The following is a 12,956-nucleotide window of genomic DNA, read 5'->3' on the forward strand; positions in this document are numbered from 1 at the left end:
TTAACTTTGGAAAATAAGGAGATAGCAGATGACTTGAACACGTACTTTGCATCGGTCTTGCATTGGACCGATACAAGGTTCAAGTAACATAGCAGAAATAGCTGGATCAGAAAATGGAAGGAAGAAAAGAACTCACACAATCAAGTGAAGTGACAATGAGAAAATTGTTTGAGCTGCAGGCTAACAAGTCCCCATTTTTGATGGCCTTTATGCTGGGGCCTTAAAGAAGGGGCTAGTGATATAGCTGATGCATTGGTTTTCCAAACCTTTGAGTAAGGTTCCATTAGATTCGGAAGCTATGACAGAATTCAGGACGGGTCTGTGTATCTGTTGTCACCGTTGGCCCATTTTTATTCCATGCCAATTAGTGCTGCCTTTCGCACTTCTCAGCATCTTCAGTTATCCAACATTTTTAAGTCGCTCAGCATATCTGCACACTTGTTAGTTGGCCATTGAATGAGGGAAGCAATAACTAAATATGACTGCAAATATAGCATTATTTTATGGTCTCTATTGGTACTTCACAATATCAGAACAATTTTACTGCCTCAGTTGCTTCCTCCTTCACTCCCACCTAACTCCTTGTGCTGATTCAGTCTAGGGCTGGAATGGGGCAGCAGGTGCCAGCCAAGCATACTCACTTTTACTCCCTTTTAGCAACTGGATTTTCTTCCTCATTGAATATTTAAAATTACTTATCTAACTCCCTACAGATCATCCTAGAGGTAGCATTTGAAATGGAGTCATAATAAAAATTTCCATTTCTTCTGAATGATGTTGGCTTCCTCTCCACACCATCCAGACCTGGCATTTAAATTTCCCTTTGCGAAGGGGAAATCAGGTTAACAAATTTGTGTTCTTTGAGGAAGTAATAATGTGCTGTGAATAAAGGGGAACCAGTGGCTCTACTATACTTTGATTTCTAGAAGACATTTAATATGGTGCCACATTAATAATTATTGCAGAAAATTAAGTTCATGGTGTGGGGCTGATGTAACAAATTGGCATGGATAGAGATTTGGCTAGCTAATAAGCAGAGAATAGGCAATAAAATGGTTTCAGGCTGGTAATTTGTTAAAAGCCGTTTGGACAGGGATCAGTGCTGGAGCTTCACCTTTTCACAAATCATAGAAATGAATTTGGTGATGGGACAGAATAAATTTGTTAAATTTGCAGACAATACAAAGATAGGTAATAAAGTATGTTGTAGCCTAAATCCTGATCAAAGAGATACAGACAATGTTAAGGAATGGACAAAGACCTGACAAATAATGTGTAACGTGGGAAAACATGGAATGCCTATTTAGGTAGGAAGAGGAAAAGAATTATTAAAATACTAAGAAGTTGTGTAGCTGAGATGGAGAGAGATCTGGGTGCCTTCATATGTAAATCTTAAAACGTCAGAATGCAAGTACGGCAAGTAATTAAGAAAACTAATAGAATATTATTGTTTATTGTGAGGAGAATTGAATACAGAAGTAGGGAAGCTATGCTTCTGTTAAAAAGGGTATAGATGAGACCATTTCTGGAGCATATTACTACAGATGCTGGAATCTGTACTGAAAACAAAAAATGCTAGATATCACATCAGGTCAAGCAGCATCCATGGCAAGACAGCAAACTAATGTTAAGTCTCAATGACTCTAATGAAGCGTCTCTTTATTTAAGAAAGGATGTAAAGGCATTGGAACAATTCAGAGAAGGTTTACTTGACTAATATTTAGAAGAGGTCAGTTATCTTGTGGAAAAAGTTGGGCAGGCAGGACTTCTAAGTGACCTTAGAGGAGTTAAAAGAAAATTGATTTAAACACAAGATCCTGAGGCGTCTTGGTAGGATGGATAGAAATGATGCTTCCTCTTGTGAGAAGGTCATTGTTTCAAAATAATGGGTTTCCCATTTAAAACACAACAGAGAACAATGTTTTTTTGCAGGACTGGGAGTCTGGAAACCCTTTTCCTCAAAAAGTGGTACAACAGTCTCTTTGAACATTTTTAGGGCAGATAGATTGTTGAAATACAAGGGATGATGGGTTATCAGTGAAAGCAGGAATATGCAGTAATCGGATCAGCTGATATATGGAGCAGGCCTGTAGAGGGCTTCTCATGCTTTTAATGTATATGTTTTTCAGCAAGGATAGCTTCAGTGCAAGGAACAAAACGGTCCCCCAAACACTGCAAGATGTGAACATCTACACCACTCACATCACAAAAGAAAGTTGTTGATGAAACAGATGAAATTACTTCAAAAGCTCACCCGATATTCCAGAGTTAAATATATAGATAAATAACCAGTACCATCATGCCTTGTACAAGATATGCTAGTTTTAGATTAAGGCTAAACTCAAGTCAGGAGTCAAGTGGTATTGGCAAAATCCAAACTCTGCAGCAGTTGGGTACTGTGAAATGCCACTTGGTAACACTGTCAGCATCAATTTTTTTATTCATTTGTGAGGTGTGGGTGTTGCTGATTGGGCAGCATTTATTACCCATCCCTAGTTGCCCTTGAGAAGGTGGTGGTGAGCTGCCTTCTTGAACCGCTGCAGTCAATCCGCTGTGGGTTGACCCACAATGCCATTACAGAGGGAATTCCAGGATTTTGACCCAGCGACAGTGAAGAAACGATAATATATTTCAAAGTCAGGATGGTGAATGGCTTGGAGGGAAACTTGAAGGAGGTGGTGTTCCCATATATCTGCTGCCCTTGCCCTAGATGGAAGTTATTGTAGATTTGGAAAATGCTGTCTGAGGATCTTTGGTGAATTTCTGCAGTGCATCTTGTAGATAGCACACACTGCTGCTACCGAGCGTTCGTGGTGGAGGGAGTGGATGGTTGTGGATGTAGTGCCAATCAAGCAGACTGTTTTGCCCTGGATGGTGTCAAGCTTCTTTAATGTTGTTGGGGTTGCATTCATCCAGGCAAGTGGGGAGTATTCCATCACACTCCTGACTTGTGTCTTGTAAATGGTGGACAGGCTTTGGGGAGTCAGATGAGATACTTGCCACAGATTTCCGAGCTTCTGATCTGCTCTTGTAGCCACTGCATTTAAGTGTTAAGTCCAGTTGAGTTTCTGGTCAATGATAACCCCCTGGATGTTGACAGTGGGGGATTCAGTGATCCTAATATCACAATGTCAAGGGGCAGTGGTTAGATTAGTGATGGTCATAGCCTGGCATTTGAATGGCATGAATGTTACTTGTCACTTGTCAGCCCAAGCCTGGATATTGTCCAGATCTTGTTACATTTGGGCATGGGCTGCTTCAGCATCTGAGTCTTCGCAAATGATACTGAATATTGTGCAATCATCAGTGACAATCTCCACTTCAGAACTTCAAATGAAGGGAAGGTGACTGATGAAACAGCCAAAGATGGCTTGGCCTAGGACACCACTCTGAGGAAATCCTGCAGAGATGTCCTGGAGCTATGGTGACTGACCTCCAACAATCACAACCATCTTCTTACATGTCAGGTAGACTCTAACTATTGGATAGTTTGCACCCAATACCCATTGATTCTAGTTTTACGAGGGTACCTTGATGCCACACTCAGTCAAATGCAGCTTTGATGTCAAGGACTGTCATTTTCACTTCATTTCCGGAATTTAGCACTTTTGTCCATGTTTGAATCAATGCTCTGTAATGACGTTAGGAGCTGAGTGACCTTGGCAGAACCCAAATTGAGCAGATGCTGCTTGACTGCATGTCGATCTCACCTTCCATCACTGTACTCATGACAGAGTAGATTGATGGGGCTGTAATTGGTTGGGTTGGATTTGTACAGGACACACGTGGGCCATTTTCCACATCGTTGCTTGGATGCCAGTGTTGCAACTGTACCAGAACAGCTTGGCTAGGGGAGTGGCAAGTTCTGGAACGCAAGTCTTTAAATAATTTTGCCATAATGATGTCAGGGCCCATTGTCTTTGCAGTATCCAGTGTCTCCAACCATCTTTTGATGTCATGCGGAGTAAATCGAATTGGCTGAATACTGATATCTGTAATGCTGGGGACCACTGGAGGAGGCTGAAATGAATCATCCACTCGGCACTTCTGGCTGAAAATAGCTGAAAAAGCTTCAGCCTTATTTTCAATCACTTTGCTCATATTTGAAATTGACTGGTGGGTAGTAAATTGGCTGCACTGGATTTGTCCTGTTTTTTGTTGACAGGAAACAATTATCAATTTTCAATATTGTTGAGTATTTGCCAACACTGCACGGTTTGAAATAGAATTCCAGGGAGCACATCTTCAGTTCTCCAGCCAGGGCGTTGCCTATTCTGTCTCTCAGTAGAAATATTCGAACAGTCATGGAATCTTCTACATCCACCCAAGGACTAACCAGAATCTTGGTTTTAAACCACAAAATTGTGTAGGCTTCAGAATAGACGTGATTTAATTTAGCTCACTTCACAAAAAAAAGGTTACTTCAGCCACCATAAGAAAAATAATGCAAATAGTTTTAAGCATTTGACTAGCATCAGTACAGAGAGAGCGCGGGCAAGCAGAGTGAGAGGGATGGTGGGAGTGGGCAACATGGGGTAGTGAGAGAGGGCGATGGGTGGGAGTGGACAGGGTGAGTAGAGGCAGGACAAGAGGGCAACGGGGCGGATGAGAGAGAGGGCATGGGGAAAAGAGTGAGAAGAGAGGGTGGCGTGAGAGCAGGAGATGTGGGAAGAGTACAAGAAGGAGAGGGAGAGATCTTAATTAAAGGGAATAAGTAAATGTGATTGTAGGAATTTTGGAAAAAGGCAGGCAGTGGGTCAGAAGGCAAGATAACCAGGGGATTACAGATTAACTTCCCAAAGATCGACAATCTACAAACTCACATTTAGGGCAGCTTCTCCGCACTTCTCTATGGCAGCCAAACCCTGGTTATGAATGTGCGTTTCTAGAAGCTTCTTCAGCTCCCCAAGGCCATCCTGGATTCGAGAAACTAGGTTATACATCCTACCAAGATCTGCCAAAATACAAACGAAATTTGATCTAAATGTCAAAAAAAGATGAAATTCAATAATTCACTTATCCAACATTTGGGACATGATATTTTAATCTTTATAATTATTTAATTCTGCCTTAGACGACAAATGGAAAATATGCAACAGAATCTGTAATCATACCTCAGTTGTCATTTCAAACAAAATATATCTGACAAGTTACAACTAACAGAAAACAACCTCAGCATTGAAAAATGTACACATTCAAGTACTCCTTCTAAAGTTCCTAAATGTCACACTGGACTCGAAACATTAACTGTTCCCCTCTGTACAGATGCTGATGCAGGATGTGCTGCCTTTCTGCAGCATTACATTTTTATTATTTTTAAATACTCTGAAAGCTCAATTTAGGCCGAATGCTATGTTTCACAGTAACAAGTTATATATTATAACTTGAAAAATATCCATACTACAGAGGTGGTAATACTGGATGTCTTGAAATGCATAAAAGTGGATAAATTCGCAGGAACTGATCAGATGTACCCTAGAACTCTGTGGGAAGCAAGGGAAGTGATTGCTGGGCCCCTTACTGAGATATTTGTATCATCGATAGTCACGGATGAGATGCTGGACGTCTGGAGGTCGGCTAATGTGGTACTACTATTTAAGAAAGGTGGTAAGGACAAGCCACGGAAATGTAGACGGTAAGCCTGACATCTGTGGTGGTCATGTTGTTGGAGGGAATCCTCAGGGACAGCATTTATTTGGATCTGGAAAGGCAAGGATTCATTTGGGATAGTCAACATGGCTTTATGCGTGGGACATCATGTCTCACAAACTTGATTGAGTTTTTCGAAGAAGTAACAAAAGAGGATTGATGAGGGTAGAGTGGTGGCCATGATCTATATAGGCTTCAGTAAGGTGTTTGGCAAGGTTCCCCACGGGAGACTGGTGAGCAAGGTTAGATCTCATGGAACAAAGGTTGGACTATCCATTTGCATACAGAACTGGCTCAAAAGGTAGAAGACATAGGGTGGTGGTGGGGGGGCTGCTTTTTAGACTGGAGGCTGTGACCAGTGAAGTGCCACAAGAATCAGCGCTGAGTTCACTGCTTTTCGTCATTTATATAAATGATGTGGATGTGAACATAGGAGGTATAGTTAGTAGGTTTGCAGATGACACCAAAATTGGAGGTGCAGTAGACAGCAAGAAGATTACCTCAGAGTACAACGGGATCTTCATCAGATGGGCCAATGAGCTGAGGGGTGGTAGATGGAGTTTGATTTAGATAAATGCAAGGTGCAGCATTTATAGAGTCACACAGTCATAGAGATGTACAGCAAAGAAACAGAGCCTTCGGTCCAACCTGTCCATGCCGACCAGATATCCCAACCCAATCTAGTCCCACCTGTCAGTACCCGGCCCTATATCCCTCCAAACCCTTCCTATTCATATACCCATCTAAATGCCTCTTAAATGTTGCAAATGTACCAGCCTCCACCACATCCTCTGGCAGCTAATTCAATTCACTTACCACACTCTGTGTGAAAACATTGTGCCTTAGGTCTCTTTTATATCTTTAAAGCAAATCATAGCAGGACATATACACTTAATAGAAGGTCCTGGGGAGTGTTGCTAAACAAAGAAACCTTGGAGTGCAGGTTCATAGCTCCTTGAAAGTGGAGTCGCAGGTGGATAGGATAGTGAAGGCGGCGTTTGGTTTGCTTTCCTTTATTGATCAGAGTATTGAGTATTGAATATAGGAGTTGAAAGGTCATGTTGCGGCTGTACAGGACATTGGTTAGACCACTTTTGGAATATTGCGTGCAATTCTGGTCTCCTTCCTATCGGAAAGATGTTGTGAAACTTGAAAGGGTTCAAAAAGGATTTACAAGGACATTGCCAGGGTTGGAGGATTTGAACTATAGGGAGATGCTGAATAGGGGCTGTTTTCCCTGGAGCGTCAGAGGCTGAGGGGTTTATAAAATCATGAGGGGCATGGATAGGATAAATAGACAGTCTTTTCCCTGAGGTGGGGAGTCCAGAACCAGAGGGCATAGGTTTAGGGTGAGAGGGGAAAGATATAAAAAGGACCTCAGGAGCAACATTTTCACGCAGAGGGCAGTGCATGTATGGAATGAGCTGCCAGAGGAAATGGTGGAGGCTGGTACAATTGCAGCATTTAAAATGCATCTGAAAGAGTATACGAATAGGAAGTATTTAGAGGGATATGGACCAAGTGCTGGCACACTACATTAGGTTGGGATATCTAGTCGGCATGGACGAGTTGGACTAAATGGTCTGTTTCCGTGCTATATATCTCTATGAGTGTACATAAACCTCAATTTTCTACAATGTTTATGTTTCCATTATTGAGCATTTCAGCTTTTGATTCACTATCTGCTAAATCATTTAAACAATGTTAAATAATGTTTTAACCAGTAACATATGAACCAGCACTCGCAAAAAAAACCTACCAAATATTATATACTTTGTAATGGTGAACTGGGCGACATCCAAGTAGTCAGTTCAGGATGCAAGTAAGAAGGCTCTCAGCTGCTAAGTTTTATTCAAGGCAATGATGCATTATTATTTAAGTGATTTAAGCTGTAAATAAAGTATGACAGATGTGTATACCACCTACATTACATTTCTATTACTTTGTATGCATTTATACATTGATGTGGACCTCTTGATCAACTAGTACACCCTGGGGTCCCGTAGGTGCTGGTTAATAAAAAATTTGCTGGAGTTGAGTACAGTACTTGAAACGTAGCTTACCCTATACCTGGTGCTTAATGTTCACTTTGAAATGCAGTCAGAACTATATGTAGAAATGATTGAGCTAACATGTGCAGTAAGCTCTCTCAAACAGTAATGTGATAATGATCAGATCATTAACTTTTATGATACTGAGAGTGGGATAAATGTTGGCTAAGGCATCGGTGACTAACTACTTGCTCTTTTTTCAAAACAATGCTATGGAACCTTCTACATACACTCAATGGTGTCTTGGTTTAACATGTCATTTAGAGGCATTTCTAACAAATAAAAGGAAGGCAAAATGTTGCCACAGTCTTTGTGGACTACCAGGTTGCGCTCTCATTACTGAGAAGACTGGTGATTTAGTTGGAAGGTCACTATGCCTCAGCGAGAGTAAACATTCCTCGCTAGCTTCCTCTCCTCAGATTTCTTCCTCCTGATTAATCTGTTAGGAATTTTGTCATTTCTTTATAATTGTTACCAATAATCTGACCTGCCACTCATCTTTGTGCAGCTATATACTTTTTCAAGTCTAATGTTTTCCCTAACTTCTTTAGTTAATCATGAAGGACGAGGGCTCCATTTAGAGCATTTTTGAAATATGTGCATAAATGTCTGCCATTTGAGCTATCCCCAGCCTACTGTACCAATTCACTACTGCTAGAAAAGCTTTCATGACCAAATATAAATATACTGTATTAGAGTGATCCTTTATCTTATCCTTTATCTTCTCTCTTTCATACTGGATGCAAAATTCAAATCACATTTTGAATACTGCTTGCTGTAAACTAGAGATGGTTCTACTCTGAGGTCATTCATTTTCCTATCACACTACAGAATACCAAGCCTAATAATGACCTGCTGTCTGGTCAGTTTCAGAACGTGCTGCTCCGAGAAACTATGAACTTCTCACTCAGGCTACTTCGACCAATTTGATTTTTTTGCATATAAAGTCAACGATGATTATTGCCACTCCTTTATCACAGGTACGCAACATCTATTCTTGTATACCTTGTGATCACGGGGCCTGAACTGGGACCTGCACACTGTTCCCACTGTTCTTTATGATGCCTCATCTTCACCCAAACTAATTCTACATCTTGATCTCAAAGAATGGTCATCTCGAACTAATTGGCCATTGTGGTTTTAAACAGATTATTGCTTTTGCAAGCCTCAACTACAGATTCCTTCAGTACTTCACCCCAAACCTTTCTCTGCAATCTACAATGGGACATTGCACTCTCCATAGTGCTGCTTCTCTCAGTTTAATAGCGTGCAATTACATTTTTCATCAGCATTTGCTTTTCAACTGAAGTGAAAGCATCAATTACAAAGGGCTCCACCACAATACTTAATTGAAATCCTCAATGCTGTTACGAGGTTATACTAACTCAGGAGACGACCAATTATTTCCGCTGGTCCAAACCAACCATCTGCAGTCAATCCCATTCTAGCTCTCTAGTACTGCAACTTTAATTTCCACAACCTCCCAACAATTTCCTTTTGAAATAATTGATCATTGTCACTTCCACCATCCTTGTAGGCATCCCATTCTCACAACAACTACTTCCTGCATAAAAAATCTTTTCCTCACACCTCTCCAGTATCTCTGGTCCAAAATCTTAAATCGGTGACCCCAATCACTGAACCATCAGGTAAAGAGAACAATGCTTCTTTGTCGACCTCAAATATATCTGTCATTACCTTTTACATCTTTAACAAATTGCCCCTCAAACAGCTTTACCCTAAAGAAAACAATTCCAATCTCTCCAAACTAACATTTTGATTGGATTTCTCTATTCAGGGGTCATTCTAGTAAGTCTCCATTTTTAAAGTGTGGAGACGAGGAGACAATGTGCGTTGTAACCTAACTAGAGCTTAATAAAGATGCAGCATAACATCCCTCGTTTTGTACTCAAAGCCTGTTTATGAACCTCAGATCCCGTCTATGTTCCTAATGACTTGCTGCACCTGTACGCGAATGCTAGACCATTCATGTGTCAGGACATCAAGATTTCTCAAATACTGTAGCATGCTCAGTAGCAAGCAATGACTACTGGTCATCAGATCTCTAAGCAGTGAAAGTACGCCTTTGTGTAGATCCTTCCACAAGAGGATAGAAGTAATTCAAAAAATTGCAATTTAAGAAGCATACACTGGCACTTTAAATCCAAGGGCAGAGGTCATTTAAGGGCTAAAATCAGACCTAATATTATTGGGCATGAGCCATGCAGGAGCAAAGCCAAAAGAAGTATCTACCACTGTTTCTCTGTACATCCCATCTTTTAACATATTTTCTGCCAACTGCAATTAATTGTGTTTTCATACTTTAAAGATGGAACTATGGCACCTTTAAATTGAAGCTGCTTTCAATTATTATTTGACCATTTTTACCTAGAGGATTTGTAGCTGTGGAGGTCATTAAAATAGCCTGTTCCATTGTCTCTCTGGGAAACTGTCCCAAATACACTTGATAAGCTCATTCACAAAGCAAAAAAAAAGTTTTCAATTTGACTTGTCCAAACAATAAGAATAAAACCAGCCACGATTACGGCAAGATCTTCCTCAACAAGCTCCTGTTATTTCTTGATTTATAATCTGTCCTGCAAACAAGTGGATAAACCACTTTGATGGGGGTTCTTCTGGCATACCACTACCCAGAAGGACTAGGTTCAAGTCCCACCTACTCTAGAGGTGACATATTATATCTGAATAAAGTGATTAGAGATATCTATAAACTACTTCCACCAGCGACTTCATCTCCTTATTTCTTATTTCCAGTTAAACTTATTCAACAACTTGATCTGTCCCGTCAAATAACGTCTCACAACCGTATTGATCTCATCTTTTAATATCTGCCCTACTCACTTCCTTTTCTCTTTTTGCAAGCTTTCCAAAGTGTTAAAAACCCTTGAATATTCAGTTCCCAACTTGGTCCACTTTGCAATCAGATCTAAGTATCATTTCATATATCCACTTACTTCAAATTTGTACTATTAATTCATTTATTTTATCACAAATGCAAAGTCCTTTTGCCTTTTTGCACCAACCCTTACCATATGCACTGAGACACTATCAAATTTGCGTACTCTGTCCTTTCCTTGTCATCATTTTTTCCTAATCATCAAACCTGAATTATTGTACTGTTCTTTATCACTGACTTTCTAAACCTCCCCTCAAAAGAATACCTCACCATCCATTTTTATTCAAAGCCCTCTCTACAAGCCTCGCAACATAACTTGTCAAGATGCTGGTCCCAGCTTTGCTCAAGTCTTTGCAATTCTACTTTGAAATTTAGGCATAATACTCCCATCCTCCCTCAACAGAACGTGTGGTTAGTCTTAAATACATCATTGGTAATCTACATGAATCACAATTGGATAGGTCCCCTGCCATTGCAAGTTCCGCTCCAATTCAAGAGGTGTTTAACTCTGATACTTCAGAGGTAACACAGTCTTTGAAACTCTGATGCTTGGTTGCAGAAAACAATGTGTATCCCCAGCCAAACTGGCCCCTATCATGCAAGCCCATCTTTAAGCAAAAAAAAAACGCTAGTTTCTGTTTTGTTCAGTGTCTTCTTTAAACCACTGGTTTTAAATAATAGTCCAGACTTGAGCTCTAAGGGTTTCTCATCCCCAATCTCCTCTCTCAAGATGTTTTTTTTTTGAAAAAGGGAACAGAAAAGTACCACTTGCCTCACTTAGCAAATACTCCAAGTTCAGCATTCTGCACAACTAGACTCCATTATATCTAGGCATATGATAGCAAAACCTTCCTATGTTTATATGAGCAAAAGTTCCAAGGACCTGACTTATCCCTTGCTCTTAATAGTTAGCAGTTTGTCACCTCTGACTAATAATCTAATTAACTGTACAGCTGCCACTAACATGTAGCTTGTGAACCATAGACCACCATAGTGAAAGAAGCTGGAAGCTAAGATTGAAGTTTTGCATTAAGCACAAATCCTCCAAATTTATTAATCTGTAAAATTTGGCTTCATGCTACCTGTTCAAATATATGCTTGGGCACCAAGGAGAAATGGCTTTCCATTCGGCAGTATTGATACCCACATTTATAAATAAGAGTATTACCTTCATTTTTATCAGCATCTAATAAGTTCTGGAACTCTGTATGAAAAATCTCTAGATGTTTTTCAATAAGCACTTGTTCACATTTACGAGCCAGCTCATCCTGTGTACTTTCATGAAGATAAACTTGTACACGACGTTGTTCTTCCAGAAGTCGAGCCTCTGCCTGCAGAAGAGTATATGGTCATTCTCAAGGATATTTATAAATGATAGCAACTTGCAAAAGTGCTCAGTCAGCTGAAAAATGTGTACACAGTAATATGAAGAGGGAAAAGAGAAATATAGAGGAAAAGCACATAGAACAAGGGCAACAAGGAGCAAGAGACATAATGATGTAAAATGTACGGGTGCAACTAATAGGAGGATGACTTTCAAAAAAAATGTTAACTACGTACTGAAAGCTGCAGGTGCTTGCAAATGTCCGGCTTAGTAACTGATAAGACTCCATATACTTCCACGCACATAACCTGCAGTTACTTACCTTTTTCATATATTCTGTTACAGGATTTTGCTGCAAAAATTCAGTGCTTTCCCTCGTATAAAACCTCTCTGTGTCAGCCAAAAATTGTGACTCAAACGATTCTTTATACACCGTTAATGTGGGTCCCTTTGCAAAAGCATCGTCTTCATTCAGTCCAAGTTCCACTGTGAATAAAATAAATGCAATGAACAAAAACATCCAGCTTGATAGGTTTTTATATAGAAGATTCTGCTGACACATCTTACCACAAGTATCAGCGTAATAAATTTAAGAAAGCCCAAGGACTTTAAGATTACCATATGACTGAACCACACCGCTGATCAGTCTGGTGTTGATGGTTTCACCGTTTCTCTCCTTTTCAATCAACTTCAAAACTGCATTTGTAACCTGATAGGAAAAATAATGGTATTTTGGTGATCCATGTATACCAACAATTCTTCAGTTAACTATTTACTGTAAAAGGTTTGGTGGGCCATTTGATTTTGGTGGCCTGAGTAGCCGGGGTCAGTGTTCAGCAACAAGAAATACACCCAAGTTTCAGTAGTCAGCTTAAACCAGCTGCATAGCTGAGAACTAAGAACCAAACTGAAATTAAAACATAATGCTATTGAGTCCAAGGACTAGTCCATGCTCAGTGTGTTTACCAAATTTATTTAATGTAAAGCTGAACTCAAAAGTAATAGATGCAAACTC

The 12,956-nt window shown here is 40.1% G+C and overlaps 1 protein-coding gene across 1 annotated transcript in view; it reads right to left on the bottom strand.

Annotated features, from left to right (window-relative positions):
• Positions 1-12,956, bottom strand: part of LOC140480593 (cullin-1) — a 133,431-nt gene that overhangs the window by 38,270 nt on the left and 82,205 nt on the right. Inside the window, exons 6-9 of the mRNA XM_072575653.1 lie at positions 12,560-12,650; positions 12,264-12,427; positions 11,786-11,948; positions 4,824-4,954 (exon numbers count right to left, since the gene is read on the bottom strand). Of these exons, the coding sequence (XP_072431754.1) occupies positions 4,824-4,954; positions 11,786-11,948; positions 12,264-12,427; positions 12,560-12,650 (549 nt within the window). The remainder of the gene's footprint in view (positions 1-4,823; positions 4,955-11,785; positions 11,949-12,263; positions 12,428-12,559; positions 12,651-12,956) is intronic.

Source organism: Chiloscyllium punctatum, chromosome 8, assembly GCF_047496795.1.
Source record: "Chiloscyllium punctatum isolate Juve2018m chromosome 8, sChiPun1.3, whole genome shotgun sequence".
NCBI classification, from domain to species: domain Eukaryota; kingdom Metazoa; phylum Chordata; class Chondrichthyes; order Orectolobiformes; family Hemiscylliidae; genus Chiloscyllium; species Chiloscyllium punctatum.